The sequence below is a fragment of the Peromyscus eremicus genome, chromosome 7 (genome assembly GCF_949786415.1).
Source record: "Peromyscus eremicus chromosome 7, PerEre_H2_v1, whole genome shotgun sequence".
Classification (NCBI taxonomy): domain Eukaryota; kingdom Metazoa; phylum Chordata; class Mammalia; order Rodentia; family Cricetidae; genus Peromyscus; species Peromyscus eremicus.
The window spans coordinates 52,302,424-52,320,795 of NC_081422.1; the positions used below are offsets into that span (position 1 = coordinate 52,302,424).

Sequence of the window (18,372 nt, forward strand, 5' to 3'; positions counted from 1 at the left end):
AAAATAATGTCATGAAATCTATTTTGAAATAATTTCTTTAAAAAGAATTCACCCTAATGTTAACTACACATTCAGTGATAATAATGTGTCAATGTAATTTCCTTGATTGTAGTAAACGTACTCTCTGGTCTAAGATTTGATAGTGATAAAGGATGGGGAGGAACGATAATTACTGTACCTTCTGCTTAATTCTGCTATAGATTGAATAGATCATCTATTTTTAAAAATGTGTGGTTGGCAGGATACCTCAGTGGGTAAGGGCACTTGCTTCTGAGCTTGATGACCTGAGTTTGATATTCGGAACCCACAAGGTAGATGGTGAGAACCAATTCCTACAGGTTGTTCCCTGATCTCCACATGTGCCCCTTGCCCCAACACAGAAAATAATGTAATAATAATTTTTAAAAAGGTGTAGAGCAAATGAGGCAGACACTAACACTGCCATCTCCCGACCTGTCACCCACCCCGCCCACAAACACAAAATGCAACCAGTCACATGAACGCGAAGTAAATGAGAAGAACAAGTAAAGCAGAGTAAATTAAAGGAAGGTAGAAGCAGCAAAATCTCGAGTGCCTACCATGCCATGGCTGTACTGTCTGCTGGAATACAAGTAAGTGTGGTTCCTGTCCTCTGGGGCTCACCATCTAGTCTGTGGTTCATCTAGTCTGTGGGTCGAACAACCCTTTCACAGGGGTGGCATATCAGATACCCTGCATTTCAGATATGTACATTATGATTCATAACAGTAGCAAAATTACAGTTATGAAGTAGCAACAAAAATAATTTTATGGTTGGGGGTCACCACAACCTGAGGAACTGTACTAAAGGGTCGCAGCATGAGGAAGGTTGAGAACCACTGCTCTAGCCTACGAATTAGACATCAACCAACCAACACAAACATAAAATATGTAAAACATAATGTTCAATGACAGCATACAGAGAGAACCTGATCCTGCATTGAGGGCGAAGATAGGACTTCTGAGGAAATGACAGTTACGATGGAGAACTGAAGGAGAGAAAGAACGAACCTGAGCAAGAGTGCCCAGGCAGAATTGCTGTGGATATTGCTCTGTATAAATAAAATGCTGACTGGCCAGTAGCCAGGCAGGAAGTATAGGTGGGACAAGCAGAGAAGAGAATTCTGGGAAGTGGAAGGCTGAGGCAGAGAGACACTGCCAGCCACCACCATGACAAGCAGCACATGAAGATGCCGGTAAGCCACAAGCCACGTGGCAAAGTATAGATTAATAGAAATGGGCTGAATATAAGAGTAAGAGCTAGACAATGATAGGCCTGAGCTAATGGCCAAGCAGTTTAAATAATATAGGCGTCTGTATGTTTATTTTATAAGTGGGCTAAGGAACTGCCAGGGATTGGCGGGACCCGGAGAGAAAACTCTCCAGCTACACAGAATGATCACCACAGCAAAGGCCATAGTTCTTAAAACAGTGACGAGACAGATTACTAAAGTCAAGGCTAAAGACAATGAGGCAGGTCTTAGAGATACAGCTTTTGAATTTTATAATGAGAACACCCAACATCTGTAGAGGACATTAAAGCAGTGACACAATCTGATTCAGTTTCTAGATCATTACAGGCTATATCGAATGGATTAGAAAGTGGGGTGAGCACAGATTTGGAGGAAGCAGGTAGGTGATGGTAGACAAGCGGCAGGATTCTAGCTATCTAGAGGAGAAGATTGAAAAGCTTTGGTGACGGGCTAGAAACAGGGTGACAAGAGCAAGTATGAAATAACTCAACCCCAAAGTTTCTGGATGAATGACTAAGTGTCTAACAAGGCCATTTTCTGAGAAGGAAAATGCAAGAGAAAATGACTGTAGGGTGAGTATCAACACCAAGAGTTCAGTTATAGCATGCTGGAGAAGAACCTAGGCTACTTGATACTTAAGATCCTGTCTTTTAAAGCGAAGTTTTTAGTTGTTTTACATGTATTAAACTTGAGATGTGAGTAGGATATCTATGTATTTATTTATTTATTTATTTATTATTATCTTCCCGAGACAGGGTTTCTCTGTGTAGCTTTGCACCTTTCCTGGAACTCACTTGGTAGCCCAGGCTGGCCTCGAACTCACAGAGATCCGCCTGGCTCTGCCTCCCGAGTGCTGGGATTAAAGGCGTGTGCCACCACCGCCCTGGCTTATTTTGGTGTTTTGACACAGGGTTTTTCTGTGTAGCTCTGGCTGTGTGAGAACTCACTCTGTAGACCAGGTTAGCCTTGAACTCAGAGATCCCCCTGCCTCTGCCTCCCAAGTGCTAGGATTAAAGACATAAAGACTCACCACTGCCCATTGTGAGTAGGATATGAATGTAAATGTTAAGCAGTCAGTTGGGATTATATATGCTGATCTCAGACCAGAAACATAGATTCAAGTTACATATATGCTTCATCATGACTGAAATCCAAATAAAAGAGCCTCCCAAGGATGACACAGTAAAGGCTTAGAATAATACCTGGAGAACTAGGTGAAAAGAAAAAACTACAGGATAAAGAAACATAAGCAGAAAGAAGAAAATACTTCAAAGAGGGAATCATCAATGGTACCCAACCCTCTTCTGAAATATCAAATGCGGTCAGGGAAGCTCGCACTAGGCAACATGACAGCAAAGAAAAATGGAAGGGTCAGGGTTCTGGTTGGAGTGTTTTGGCAAAATGAAATGTAAAGTGTACAAGTCCTTTGAGAAACTATGACTGGGGAAATGTGCAGTCCAGGATTTCTTTAAAAAGCAAATTCACTGTCTTTTAACAATCACATGATATGTGAATTTGAAAACTACAGTTTTGTTGTTTGTTTTGTTTAAAGTTTGAGAGATGATGTTTAATTGCAGAGAACGCTTCAGAAGAGAGGAGTCTAAAAAGTCAGGAAATAGAAGTCTTCACTGATGGAGCAAGTCTCTCAAAGCCTAGGAGAGAGTGGGACCTAGGACATATACAGAGGGATTAGTCTTTGAGGGATAAGGACCAAACTAAGCCAGTTATCATTTCCGAAACACTCACATAGCCCTGTGCTAACAGGAAAAGCAGAACAAAGTACATGGTTCATGTTTCCACAAGCCTGAATAGTTTCAGGGGACTCTAGAATACTTATGTTTGGCCACAGCCCTAGAAAACCTAAAGGAATTGTCCTCAAGTAGTATCTAGGATTTACATCTTACCTACCAAGCCAGTAAGGACTGAAAATTAGAGCCTTAAGAAGTACTTAGGATGGCCAAGCAGTGGTGATGCACACCTTTAATCCCAGCACTCGGCAGGCAGAGCCAGGCAGATCTCTGTGAGTTCGAGGCCAGCCTGGTCTACAGAGCAGGACAGGCACCAAACTACACAGAGAAACCCTGTCTCAAAAAAACAAAAAACAAACAAACAAAAGTACTTAGGAATTAATGACAATTCAACCTAACTTTAGACATTATATGCTTTTACAAAGATGGTTCACATATCTATTTTTCTTCTACCTTTGTAGCAAGCATCTATAAAACAACCCCAGGGCAGGCAGTGGTGTCCCAAGCCTTTAACCCTGGTACTCAGGAGGCAGAGCCAGGGGATCTCTGTGAGTTCAAGCCAGCCTGGTCTACAGAGCGAGATCCAGGACAGGCACCAAAATACAGAGAAACCCTGTCTTGAAAAACAAAAAACCAACCCCAATGATGGTGGGAGAGAACTACCATCCTTCTGGAAACCGATGTACTCTTTTTTTTTTTTTTTTTTTTTTTTTTTTGGTTTTTCGAGACAGGGTTTCTCTGTGTAGCTTTGCGCCTTTCCTGGAACTCACTTGGTAGCCCAGGCTGGCCTCGAACTCACAGAGATCCGCCTGGCTCTGCCTCCCGAGTGCTGGGATTAAAGGCGTGCGCCACCACCGCCCGGCTCCGATGTACTCTTGAGTCCAGTACAGATAGTTAAAGTGCTTTTTCAAAGCACTGTAACAAGTGGTAGAGCTAGCATCTAGAGCCATACCTCCTGTCTCTCAAACAAAGACTGATCTAATAATAAAATCTGCTAGTAGGTAACAGGTGTGTCAAGTATCTGCCTTAATCTTTGGGGTTAACTGTGGAGGGGCAACCAAGCTCTCTCATAGACTGCCATAAATATCACGGATAGTTCACAGGGCTGGGCTGGAAGAGCCATGGAAGAGCCTCAAGGTGTAGATCCCAACACTCTCTCAGGTATAGTGTGTTCACTGTAATGACTACCTAAGGCCATAAACTCAAAATGGACATTAAAAATAGAATTAAGTCATGAGCCATGTGGCAAGGTATAGATTTACAGAAATGGATTAATTTAAGATATAAGAACAGTTAGCAAGAAGCCTGCCACGGCCATACAGTTTGTAAGCAATATAAGTCTCTGTGTTTACTTGGTTGGGTCTGAGCGGCTGTGGGACTGGCGGGTGAAAGAGATTTGTCCTGACTGTGGGCCAGGCAGGAAAACTCTAGCTACAAACATGACTACCTAAGGCCATAAACTCAAAATGGACATTAAGAATAGAATTAAGTCAGGTGTGGTGACACACACTTTTAATCCTAGCACTCAAGAGGCAGAGGCAGGCAGATTTCTGTAGTTTGAGGCCAGCCTGGTCTATATAGCAAGTTTTAGGCCAGCCAAAGCTACATAGTGAGACCCTATCTCAATTAATTAATTAATTAATTAAGATAAAAAAAACCAGGAAAGAAGGTGGACATAGTGGTATAGACCTTTAATCCCAGCACCTGGGAGGCAGAGGCAGACAGATCTCTGACTTCGAGGCTACAGAAAGTGTTTCAGGACAGCCAGCGCTACAGAGAAAACCTGACTGGAAAAACCAAAAAAAGAAGAATAGAGAACACACAGAAAGACCTTGCTTCAAAAATCAAAACAAAGCAAAGAAAAAAAAAAAATAAGCAACAGCAAAAATAACCAGAAATGAAGAAAACTTAAGGCTGTCAAACTCCTCAGCTACTAAGAGTAGTACAAAAACAACAATCTTTGAAGCACAGCCTACTCTGCCTAACAATGGATAGCAGGGTTTCTCAACCTTAGCACTTTTGTCCAGACGATTCCTTGTCGGGAGTGAGCAAATCTTGTCCAATACTCTGTGTGATGTTTAGCAGCCTCCATGGCTCTTCTCTCACTAGATGCTAGGAGTATACACATCTGCTTCCAGATGCAGGCACAACACTGCTAAATGTCAAGCAGTAAAGAAGGATCAGCTTCAACTGAGAGCCACTGATCTAGACAGACAGTGATTCCAGATACTGGGGGCATGAAGACACACTACAGAGAAAATGGAAAGCGCCTTTTCTTTCCAGTCAACAGTTTAATCAAGTTTTGCAAACCCCTGAAATGTTTTGCATGAAGTACTTATCAATTATGTACCAAGTAGGCCTCCTGATGGGCACACACACTAGAGGGACAGATCCTGGAAAGCAGTTTGTCAGAGCATTAGAATAAAAGGACAGATGCCACACTGCAAGCTAATTACCCAGCAGGAATTAATCTCACATAGTAAGACAAGACTAATTTGATTTTTTTGAGACAAAGTCTCATGTAGCACAGCCTGTCCTCAAGCTCAACTACATAGCCAAGGATTATTTTGAACTTCGGATTTTCTTTTCTTTACCTCCCAAATGCTAGACTGCAGAAGTATGTCACCATGTCATTTATGGGATGCCAGGGATCAAGCTCAGGGTTTATGTGTGCCGGGTAAGCACTCTGCCAAATGAATCACACTTGAGCCCAATTTCCATTTTTGTATGCCATTAATAAGCACTTTATTAACTGCACACAAATTCAATGATTTAGTTAAACAAACTAAACCAAGTCATGCTCCTTTCTGTCTACCAGTGCACATCAAACTAAATGATCTTCCCACCTGTCTTGGAGCTTCCTTGGCATCTACCCTGCAGAGGTGCTGCCACAGGCTAGAGGCAGCAAACAGCCCCCAGATGTTCACAACTGGCGATACCCTGTTCTCATTAACATGTGATCAGCAAGCTTTAAGAAGGGTTAGGAATTCTTCAGTTGCAAGTTTTCTGAAATATGATTCTTCCATCCTAGAAGGCAACTCTGAACAAAGCCTTGTACAACACATGGGACTGAGGAGGGGCCAGTCCTTTTTGAGCAATGAACCCCAGTAAATTTCAGTGCTTTGCACTGAGCTGCCAATGCAAAGCCACACATATTGAAAGTGTCTGGCAAAGTACGCAGAAAAGCAGACACATAAACTCTAGCCCCCACATGCCTATCAAACTATTCCTCATCTTCCTGTTCTATGGAAGGAAACCTAGCTCTACTAATGGGCTCAAGACAAAGCCTGTATTGCCGAAACACCCACTATCCAGGCAGCAGAAGACCACCCCTAAAGGGCCAGCACCCCCGCCCCAAGTTGGCTGAGTGATCTCCTTTGAGAAAAGGGACACTCAGTTCTTTGTTGTCTTGTTTTACAATTATTTACTCTGCCCATAGAAATCTGACGGGTTTTAGAATGCTGGGCTCCATAGTATTATCCATCTTCCCATCACCCTGGTGTCAGAGAATGAGCCAAGCCTTAGAAGCAAATATTTTGCAAGGCTTTCTTTGAGAAGAGAATCCATGAGGTAATTTTGATCCTATGTGCTGTAAGAACAGGATTTCAGAAACAAAGGCTAACTGTGCTGCCCTTAAGCTTTTCAGTTCGTAAATGACTGCCCAGCCCCTCACCAACTCCTGTAAAACACTTTCTGAGAATTCTACACAATGCTGTACAGAGGGGGAAAATCACCTCTTCTACTTTGGTATGTATATGAATGTTTGAAAAACAACATTTGTTTTAGAATATCTGCATCACAGAGCAGACTCAGCAGGGTTTCAGCTGAGTTAAGTTACTGCATCCCACCTCTAACCCTAACTTGAGGTTGCTGCAACACCACTGCTAGACATCTGGCTCCCTGAGGGAGAGCCATGCCTGCAGTAGATAGCCCTGGCACAAAGACTCTGCCCGAATAGATTGTTTAGAATAAAGGACACTATAACTCATTAACAATTAAGATCTTGTGTCAACTGTAAAAGGTCTTTGAATTGTTGCTGCAGCAAGTGCTACTTAACTTCTCTCTAAAAGTTAATTACTTAAAGAACAAAAGGCTGAAGAACAAAAACAGCTAGTCTCATGGTCTGATGGTTTTTACAGGCTCTCTCAGAGCTACGTTTTTAGTCTTCTGTCCAAAGCATAACTACACACACACACACACACACACACACACACACACACACACACACACCCTCAAGCACATTACTTACTTCTTTAAAAACATGTTTAAGGGCTGGTGAGATAGCTCAGCAGGTTAAGGTACTTGCCACCAAGCCTGGCAACCTCAGTTCCATCGTAGGATCCACACGGTAGAGAGAGAATTGACTCCTCCTGTTCTCTGACCTCTACCTCTACATGAGCACGTCCACACATATACCTACTACTTACACTACAACACGCACAGAGTAAAAATTTAAAGTTAATAACTAAAGCAAGGTTTAAAACAAGGAAGGAGGGTGGGGAGGACGGCACATCTGGTAAAGGCACCTGCCACTAAGCCAGCCTGGGTTCGATTCCTGAGCCCCACAGGGTGTAAAGAGAACTGACTCCCACAAGTTGTCCTCTGACCTCCGTATACCACTATGGCATGCATATGCCCATGTACATACACAAAATCAATAAAATGTAGTAGAAATTTAACACTCACACAAAACAACAACAAAAATAAAGCAAAGGAGGAGCCCAAAGACCAACCTGAAAAACTAAGTTTACAGGAGGAACAAGAAGTGGCCGTCAAAGGTTTTAAGACACCGTTCCTCACTGTTTCCCTGACAGAGTTCTTCTCTACATTCAGAAGGAAGGTAAATTTAGAACGAAGCATTAGGCTTGAGCTACTCTGGCATTTATGAAAACATTTTTGGCAGGTGCTCTGCCAAACAGTCTATATTTAGTATGTATGCCTCAGAAACTTAAATGAACTCAAAGGGTTTGAGCTGCCAACAGCCAGCCTCCAGAGCACTGAGCTGTGCAGCCACGGGGCGGCTGCCATACAGAACGCTGGGCTGGGCGCCCTGCCACAACGTACACGTGTGCACGCACACGCCAGTCCTGAAGAGTCTCTTTTTTCAAAGCTCTAATGGCTTGACCTCAACACCTGCTGCACTTCCTGAAGACAGACAGGCTCTGGAGCTCCACTTGTTCCTCACACACGGCTGCACTTTCTAGGAATGACCGCACACACACAGAGGCTGGCCAGCTGCCAAGGCGGGGGCAGCAGCAGCCGCCTCGGGCCTGAACTTTCCCAGCGCTGTCAGGGCGGTTCCTGCTATAAGCTGACTCAGCGGCCAGCATGGAACTGTGCCAACCACACAGCAGTGCAGGGGCTGCCGGCAATTCACAGATGTTTTACTAAACCAAAGAAATCAGCCAGAAGGCAGATCTGGGCTGGTGGCCAGGTGCTGCTGTCGTGGAAGCTGGGATTCTGATTCTAGTCTCAGCTTTGCTGCTACCCCCTTGGGTGATCTGTGTCTCCTAGTACCTTCTCTGCCTCAGAGGGATGCCCATTAGGATGTGAAAGAGGAAGGTACAAGAGTTGTACAAGACAACTCCTGCAGCATATCTGCCATGTGCGTGGCACCAAACAGGCATTAACATGGTTCACTTGCTCTCTTTACAACATCCTTGAGAAATGCCTTCTTATTAGCAGTACTAGTACTGTTTTTACTTTGTACCCCATGATGGCCTCAAACTCATAACCCTCCTGTCTCAGTCTCACAAATTTAGTTTTTGAATATAAACCATACTCAGCTTCATTATTTTCAATGTGCTCAGAACAATTAAGAATGCCACCAAAAGATGGGATTAGAACATACTACTCACACTACTGTTAAAAGTCAGGTAAACTGCACAGGGCTCCTGGAGTCAAGCTGCCTATTTTTGAGCTTCCAAAGGACCTTTTCAACTATGACTTCCCAGGTGCCCTTTTGTAAACCATAGCTCTTCACAAATGGCTTCTAAGTAGCATCATTGGACTACATAGACGGTGTATGTGAAAACTCACAATATCTAGGTACTAGTGGCCTTATCATGAATGCTCTGCCTATAACACCAACAAATCACCCTGGAACAACTTACCATTACTCTCATACTTTGAACAGTGAAAAGCTGCAGTGTAGGTCACAAAGAAATTATAAAGACAAAGGCTTAGTTGAGAAGAAATCCCCTAGGCTCCACCCTCCAAAACAATTCACTATTAGGACTCTACTGCCTGCCTTTATAAAAAAAAACTTCCTACTAGCATGCTGGAGGCCCTAGTCCCTTGCACCACCAAACTCTAGCTCCACCCTCCCATAGAAACAAGCAAAACTCCCTACTTGACTCTGATATGCAATCATGTTTGGAACTAATTTCAACTTTCTTTGAGTAAAAAGGGAATTCTGAGGTCTCCCTTCCCTCTTTCTTTCTTTCTCTCTTTTTTTTTTGGTTTTTTTTTTTTTTTTTCAAGACAGGGTTTCTCTGTGTAGTTTTGGTGCTTGTCCTGGATCTCGCTCTGTAACCCAGGCTAGCCTCAAACTCAGAGATCTGCCTGCCTCTGCCTCCCGAGTGCTGGGATTAAAGGTGTGCGCCACCGCTGCCTGGCCCCTCTTTCTAACCAAATGATATAATGTAAAGATAAAACAGAATGTCTATAAGGCTCTCGATTGAGAAATACACATAAGTGCTTTTTAGCAGCTATATTCAACTTCAAAACAACAAAAGAACATGATCTTGGGTTTACTTGGAGCTAAGAAACTCATAGGAAAAAAAATTATTCTACATTCCCACAAGAAAAACTAATTAGAACCATGAATTTCATTATTTAAAAATGTGTAATCCTGGCTGGCCTGGAACTTAGTATTCAGACCAGGCTAGCCTTGAACTTACCAAGATCCGCTTGTCTCTGCCTACCAAGTACTGAGATTACAGGTGTATACCACCACACCCAACTCCTTTATTTATTTATTTTTTTTTTAATTTTTTAATTTCAGGGCTGAGAACCGAACCCAGGGCCTTGTGCTTGCTAGGCAAGCGCTCTATCACTGAGCTAAATCCCCAACCCCCCAACTCCTTTATTTTTTATTTTATTATTATGATTACTACTACTACTATTATTATATTATCTTCTGGTTTTTGAGACAGGGTTTCATTCTAGAACTCATGGTGAGTCTCTTTACTGCCACCTCCTAAGTGCTGGAACTACAAGTGTGAACTAGCCGCTCTGTTTTTTAGATAGTCCTAATGAAACACAGCTCATTCTTCCTTTAAAAAGAGAGCCGGGTGGTGGTGGCACATGCCTTTAATCCCAGCACTTGGGGGAGGCAGAGCCAGGCGGATCTCTGAGTTTGAGGCCAGCCTGGGCTATAGAGCGAGATTTAGGACAGGAATCAAAACTACACAGAGAAACCCTGTCTCGAAAAAAAGACAAAAAAACAAACAAACAAACAAACAAACAAAAAAAAAAAAGGAGAGATTCTTTAACAGAAACTTGGAACAAATTGCATTAACAGTAACTTATACACTCTAATGCTTTAATAAAAAGAACCATCACTTAATATTTTTGTGGTTCTAGAGACTGAATCTAGAGTCCTACATTATCATGGAGCTACACCCTCAGTTCAAGCAAACAAATGCTGAGAAAAACTTCAGTCTATTCATAGTCAGTGCCGTGGGTGAGAAGGCATAGTGCCCGCTCCTGCCCATCCAGCACCCTCTGCAGCTGACCTATAGGTAGAAAAAAATGACCTCCCATAGCAGAAAGACTGACCTGCTTAAGCTGCTCATCCAGATTCCAGCTTGGCTGCCCAGCTGTGGAGATGGAAGGTGGGGCCTTGGAAGTATCTTTGGTATGGTCTTCTCTAGCTTGTTGTCCTTGTGGTGGGAGTCCAGGTGCTGGAAGCAGGCTGGACATGGGTGCTGCTCTGGGGTCTTGGCGAGTTGCTTTTTGCACATGGAAATATCTGGAAGCAGCCTGGGCCTCTTTTTCGGCCACCTCTGCAACATCATCATCTCCATCTTCGTCTTCCAGACCTCCTTCCTCTTCCTCAGGTTCAGAGTTCACATTGCTCTGCTCATATACTTGGGTCACTGGTGTGGCTGGTGTAACTCTGGCTAAGGGACCCAGAACAGGGCTACCAGAAGGTCTCCCAGGTGTGACTGAAAGGAGAGTAGGCTGGGTGCCTAGTTTGGGGGCATAAAGAAACTGTGCTTCTCTTGTCTGCTGCGGGTTCTGCTTCTCTCTGGCATCCATCTGTAGAGGAGCCTGGTGTGGCTGCTTTTGTTGCTGCTGCAGAGGCTCCATTACTGTCTCAGGCTTCACCCACAGACTGGCATGGCTCTCAACCTGGGCACAGCCCAGCACGCACACTGGGTCTGTATTTTAAGTGAGTAACCAAAACCACAAAGGAGGAAGAGGGGGAAAAAACTATGTAAAACAGGTACAAAAGATTTTCTTTTCTCCAGTAAAGTTCTGAATACTAAACACTCCTAAACCTGAATTTCAAGATGAGTAAGTTGTAGGGGTTTGGTGGGTGGGGAGGGAAAGTTATAAAGAAGAGAACAGGATCTAAGAGGGGAAATAGGGGGTAAATCTCAGGAGTGGTAGATTTAAGCATTTTTTAAAAAAGGAAATCCAGAAGATATTTAAGTTTACTGAGTTCTCATCTCTTACTCTCTACATTATCAAACAGTTATCTACTGGGCTTGCACTGTACAGGGGTTTGAATTATGAAATTTGTAATAACTATGAAAACTGCAGTTAACAAAGGCAAAGAATGGACTGACTGCAAAAGAAAGAGTATGGCTTATATTCTCAGGCTCTCTGGAGAAGGAGATTCTGACTCAAGCTAGACACAGAGTTATAGCAGACAGACAAAATGACTTTTCTGATGGAAAAAGCAAGACCAAGCAAACTGCTCTTGGCTTAAAACTTCACAAATTTCCCAGATCAAATTGCCGGCCAGCTTGCTGAGTGGACTGAACCAGGCTAAGTGGACATTATAGCCTCCAAAAGAATCCGGTTTCAACAACATGAAAGAAAGAAACATGCAAGGAGGCAAGAGTCTCAAATTGCAAGCTTCCCTCAAAAACAAACAGGGGGGGAAATTCCTCTGGAGATTTTAAAGTTAATTAATTTGAAACAGGTACCAATATTGTCTAAACAAGTCAATTTTTTTTTTTTATAAATCACAAGTAAATCTCCTCACATCCTCTTTCTTTCTGATTCACTTCCACTATATTTATTCTATGAATACAGTAAGAAAAGGCTTCCAGTCCCAAAGTATTCTGGGGGCAGGTTTATCTGCATTCTTACCAATCTGTCTCCAAACACAAACCCCCTTTCACACCCTTCCACCTCTAACCCTTCCCAGGCTCCCACCTTCAACAAACCTCACTTCAATTATATTTTCTCATAAGTCTTCCTAAGTGAATGGATTACCATGCCAGAGCAAATTTTAGGGTGAAGAGGACTAGCAACAGGGTGTGCAATTTTGTTGCCACATGAAAGGGGAAGCTGCACTGAGCAGGTTGGGACTTGATATTTGCATTGTCCCAGTGTTTTAGGACTGAGGTGGAAGATGAAATGAATCATCTTGAAATGAAGAAGAAAATGAAATCTTTACCATCTTCAAAAATTCACTGGGGAAGTAATCCCTAACAAGAAAAAATGGCTTTGATTTATAAATGTTTACATTCATATAGGGGTACAATTTTTAAAGCTAGGGAAAAAAATTCAAAACGAAAAACAAAACAAAACAAAAAACAAATAAAACAGAGCCATGCTAGACAATTCTCAATTTGTTTCTTAGAAGCACTTGGTTGTAGCTTTCATAGACTGTTAAAAGATTCAAATTCCAATTTGCTTCTTACTATTCGTACTTCCTCTTAGCAGTTTAGAAAGTGTAAGTTATGCCTGCAGCAATACTTTCATTCCGCTTTAGTTTTTATTCCGTAAGGAAGCCTGAAAGGATTCACACCCAGTTGGCAAAAGTATTCACTTGAAATAAAAACCAATTTGGGGACAAAAATACAAAAACAAAACACACACAAAAGAGTAACAAGCAATTCACTGGTCATTTAAAAATATTCATGTAATTATTAAAGTCAACCAACACAACCGGAATATTTCAACCAACTCCTGCCAGTCAGTGTACAAATGTTTCTTGTCTGGTTGGTACCATCTTCTCTGCAGGCTGCCCTCAGCAGAGGGGGAGGTGTCCCATTGCCTCTTTATTTAGTAAGACAGAGACGACTCGCTTCTACAACTCACTCGGCACACTCGCCCTCACAGAGCCCGTCCCATCCCAATCCCTAAGCAGCCAATGGTCCAAACAATACTACCAACATTTAGAGAACTTAAGCTTCAGAAATCTAAACCACTTCATCCCTCCCTCTGTCCTCTAAACTTCCCGGACCTCCAAGCCGGGCGCAACGGACTGCTTGCCGCTTCAGACTGGCCTTGCTGACCATCTCCCTTACCTTCGTCTCCAGCCGCTGTCCCCGACCCCCTCGAGCCCCTCTTTCTATTCTTTGCCCCACTCCCAGTGGAGCTCTATCACTTTTACTCCCACCAAACCCTCTCCGCCAATCTCCAGGCTCTTCTCCAATCACTCAAACCCCACCTAAGCTCACCCTGAGGTTCCGCGGGGGTCCCTTACCTTTCCCATCCCTTTATCTCAAACCACTTCTCTGGGCACCCGGAGGATCGAGCTCCTCCCGGCGCTCTCACTTTTCCTCAGCGGTCCCCCCCCCCGCTTCGCTGGCCCGCGTCTCCCCTTCACACCTGCCTCGGCTCCCATTTCGGTCCCCTCCACCTGCCACAGCCCCGCTCCCGCCGCGGCTGAAAGAACCCAGACCCGCGCCGCTCACCTATGCGCAGCGTTCCGGGCTCGCAGCTTGGGAGGAGGCAGCCGCTGAGGCCCCGGCGCAGCAGCTGAGCCTCCGACTCCTCCGCAGCTGGGGGCCACAGCCGGGGCGGGGCCCACACCGGAAGCGGTGCCGCGGGGGCCGGGCCGTCGGCCCGGGGCGGGGGAGGGGCAGCCAGGGGCGGGGCCTCACGGATTGGGGCGGGGCCTGAGGCCGGAAGCAGCTAAAAAGGGAAGGAGGGGGGGAGTGGGGGGGGAATGAGGCGGAAGTGACTCCTAGGGACCGCCCCCCGGTTAGGCCCGTGGGCGGGAACTATTTAAGGCGGGCGGAAGCTTCAGCCAATGGGAAAGCGCAGACACAGAGCAGTTCCGGTGGGAGTGCTTTCGCGGGGAGTTGAAAAAAAGCAGGGCTAACGACGTCTACTCTGCTTTCTGGCTGCGGAGGTTGGACGTTGCTTGCAATAAGTTAAAGAGAGGAGTTAGGAGTGCTATGTTTCAGCCAGTCTTCATCAAGCATTCCCGCTTTTTTTCAGGCTTTCTGTGAACTTTTTAGACTGAGATTCTTCTGTCCCCAGGGGCTCCTGCAACCCTTGGAGCACCACCTCCATCCTCAACCCCACCCTGGTCACAGGAGTTAATATTTTCTTCCCCCAGGTTCCCAAAGGTAGGGGCTATGTGCCGAATCCTGGCACCGCTTATTAAACAAACAACAACAACAACAACACACACACACACAAACCCACCTTGCTTATGCAACGCTTGGTTGTGAACATCTGTCAGTTTATGCGTGCACCTCGTTTGTGTTTTAACTTTCTCCCCTCTGACCATCTTCCTTGATCCAGAGTTTATGGCTCACTTAACGTCGAGGTTTACACCAGTTTTCCAATCCCAGTCAAAACCTGGATTTCAGCAGGTTTTTCCTTCCTTCTTTTCTCCCCCCACCCCCCAACCCGAGACAAGGCCTCTCACTCAATCTGTAGCTCACCTATTTAGCAAAAGTAATTGACCAGCAAGCTCCAGGAATCTTGTCTCTGCCTCCCTAGCGCTTGGATTACAGGCGTGCACCACGCTCAGCTTTTTTACTTAGGTGGTGGGTATCCAAATTTAGGCTCCTATTTTTGGTGCCAAGCACTTTACTGACTAATCCATCTCAGTCCCTGATGAAGACTTTTTTTTAATTTTTAAAAATTACAAATTTTTAGTGTGTATCGGGGCACTGAACCATTACCTCCCACCTTGCTCAAGAACTGTAACATAACTCTTTTTTGACTTTATCATTGCTCAAGAATTGTAACATAACTCTTTGACTTTATCAGAAACTCCAATCTGCTGAATGCCTCTATTTTATCTCTTACACATTAACCTCCTTTACTTCCTTCCTTATGCTAGATTCAATGGCATATTATTACAACCCCAATTTTTCAATCCCCCCAATTCCTTTTCTTCAACTAAAACCTCTAACCAGAAGAGACTTTATAATTTTCATACCTGTATTTTGCTATAGAAAATGATCTAACTGAACAGATTGGAATCACTAAATTATCAATTTAAAATGAATTCTGAACGGTGGCTTCAAAGTTCATTATATTCTTCTACTCAGCTTGATCCTCACTATCTCTGTGAATCTCTAACTGTATTCACATACCACTTCCTTTGATTACCTTACCATATAAGTAACAGAAAATGTAGAATGCCCTAAAATCTAGAAATCTTCTTGTGTGTTCTCAGCCTGTCTTTCCCTTTTACAAATTACGAAATCAAAAATACCAAATTCCTTGTACATGCCTAGCCAGGTCCTCACCTCAGTGTTTATTGAGCAGTAGACAAAACTCATTTCCTGCCTTCAGTGTTCTTTACCAGTTCTGGAGAAAGAAAGCAAAATATGTAGTGTCAGATAAGTGCTATGCAGAACAAAGAGTAAAGATTAAACAATTGTGTCAGGCAACTTCTATTTTTAGATGCTGGAGAAGAACTCATTGATAAGGTGCTCTTAAACCGAAACGGGACTGACTTGATAGGGATGAACCACATCTAGTGGATATCTACAGAAAGAATGTTCAAGCAGAGGGACAGAATATTCGATTGCTCTGAGGTAAGAATGTGTTTGACAGGTTAATAGGAAGAGGAATACGAACAGTAACAAGGAAGCAATACTCATAGCAAACTAACTTTTATGGCTGAGGGAGACACAGTGGTAGAGATTATGTCAGGAAGTAGCCAGGTGCTCAACCATGCAGACCACTGTAGACATAAAAATTATGTTTACAGTCACCACTAACACCAATGGAAAGTTTTGAGCCCCAAAGCGACTTGATCAGATTTAAATCTCTAACAGAACCATCCTAGTTGTGGCACAGAGGCTATTTGTGGATCTTGAGGCTAGAGAGATTAAAAAGGGAAGCAATCATCCTGGAACTTCTTTATAAATGTGTCCTGAAGTAGATGATGCCATTACAGTGGGTGAGAAGTGGTCAGATTTCAGGTCTATTTTGAAAGTGAAGCTGCCAGGATTTGCTGGTATTCTGGTTGTGTAGGTTAGAGGAGAGTTAAGAAAGATATCAGGGCCAGGCGGTGGTGGCACACGCCTTTAATCCTAGCACTTAGGAGGCAGAAGCAAGTGGATCTCAGTGATTTGGAGGCCAGCTTGGTCTACAGAATGAGTTCCTGGACAGCCAGGACTGTTACACAGAGAAACCCTGTCTTGAAAAATTTAAAAAAAAAAAAAAAAAAAAAAAAAGATATCAGTTTCGGAGCCCAACTAACTAACTGGGGGATGTTAGCAGATACATGATTAGCAAGAAAAAGGACTACAGAATTGATAGACATAACAATTTGCCATTAGATATTATAACATAATAAAGACATTTCGTTGAGTGAAACAAGTCAGTCAGAAAATTACACTCTTTTTCTTTCTTTCTTTTTTTTTTTTTTTTTTTTTTTTTTTTGGTTTTTTCGAGACAGGGTTTCTCTGTGTAGCTTTGCGCCTTTCCTGGAACTCACTCTGTAGCCCAGGCTGGCCTCGAACTCACAGAGATCCACCTGGCTCTGCCTTCCAAGTGCTGGGACTAAAGGCGTGTGCCACCACTGCCTGGCTGAAAATTACACTCTTGAAACTAGAAAAATATGGAGGGGTGATTATAAAGGGATAGCAAAAAGGAAAACCTTTTATTAGTTGCTGGAGTTTGTATTAGTGAGAGTTCTCTAGAGTCAAAGAACTTATGGAATGAATCTCTCTCTCTCTCTCTCTCTCTCTCTCTCTCTCTCTCTCTCTCTCTCTCTCCCTGGAATGACTTACAGGCTGCAGTCCAGCTAATCCAACATTGGCTGGCTGTGAATGGAAAGTCTAAGAATCTAGTAGTTGTTCAGTCCCACAGGGCTGAGTGTCTCAGCTGGTCTCCTGTGTATGCTGGAATCCCGAAGAAGTAGGCTCCAATGCCACTGAAGGAATGGATATGCTAGCAAGGTGAGGGCAAGCAGGCAAAAAGGACAAAACCTTCCTTCTTCCATATAGGCTTCTAGCAGAAGGTGTAGCCCAGATTAAAAGTATGTCTTTCCACCTCAAGATCTGGATTAAAAGCATGTGTTTTCCTGCCTCAAGATCTGGATTAAAGGTGTGTGTCTTCCCACCTCAAGATCCCAATCAGAGGCGTGTGTCATCCTGCCTCAAGATCCAGATCAAAAGCCTGAGTCTTCCAGCCTCAAGACCCAGATCAAAGTCACATTGTCTTCCTGCCTCAAGATCCAATCACAGGTGTGCCTTCCATTTCTGGATGGTAGTTCATTGCAGGTATAGTCAAGTTGACAACTAAGAATAGCCATCCAGGGTTTTTAATTTTAATTTGTGGGGGGGGGGGCATATGCATGGAGCCCAGAAGAGAACCTTGGGTGTCCTGTTTTATCCTTCGCTGCCTTATTCCCTGGAGACAGGGTCTTTCACTGACTCGCCCCTGTCTCTGCCATACCATAGCACTGAGGCCTTATGGATCTGAACTCAGGCCTTCAGGCCTGTAGAGCAAGTGCTTTTACCCATGGAGCCAGCTCCCAGTCTGAAGGAATTTTTATTTGTTTGTTTTGTTTTTTACTTTTTTTTTTTTTTTTTTTTGAGACAAGATTTCTCTGTGTAGTCCTCTCTGGCTGTCCTGGAACTCATATTGTAGACCAGGCTGGCCTTGAACACAGATCTACCAGCCTCTGCCTCCCTAGTACTAGGATTAAAGGTGTGCGTCACCACTGCCTGGCTTTTTTTTTTCTTAAAGGAAAAATCTTTATATAATCTTAAGTTCCCCTTCTTAGTTCTCAGAAATCTCTCCTTAGCCTCTTATAAATATTGGATCTTTCAGTATTCAAGCAAATTCAAGTTCCACCCACACTTTTAGTGTATTTTGTTTTGTTTTGTTTTGTCTTGGGGATTGAACCCAAGGCCTCACACTTGCTAGGCAAACACATTGTTACTAAGCTATATTTCCAGCCTCTT

At 43.6% G+C, this 18,372-nt stretch overlaps 1 protein-coding gene and 1 long non-coding RNA gene across 6 annotated transcripts in view; one reads left to right on the forward strand and one right to left on the reverse strand.

Moving 5' to 3' along the window:
- Positions 1-14,056, reverse strand: part of Arid3b (AT-rich interaction domain 3B) — a 50,017-nt gene extending 35,961 nt beyond the window's left edge. For all 5 annotated transcript variants that reach the window (XR_009380253.1, XR_009380252.1, XR_009380251.1 and 2 more), the window contains exons 1-2: positions 13,903-14,056; positions 10,802-11,406 (exon numbers count right to left, since the gene is read on the reverse strand). Coding sequence is in view for 1 of the 5 variants with exons in the window: in XM_059267979.1 (XP_059123962.1) it covers positions 10,802-11,335 (534 nt within the window). In the remaining 4 variants the exon portion in view is untranslated. The remainder of the gene's footprint in view (positions 1-10,801; positions 11,407-13,902) is intronic.
- A 134-nt stretch (positions 14,057-14,190) lies between these two features.
- Positions 14,191-17,734, forward strand: LOC131914336 (uncharacterized). The gene is made up of 3 exons (XR_009380108.1): positions 14,191-14,562; positions 15,857-15,990; positions 17,196-17,734. It is a non-coding gene; the product is annotated as an uncharacterized LOC131914336 (long non-coding RNA).
- Positions 17,735-18,372: the final 638 nt, after the last annotated feature.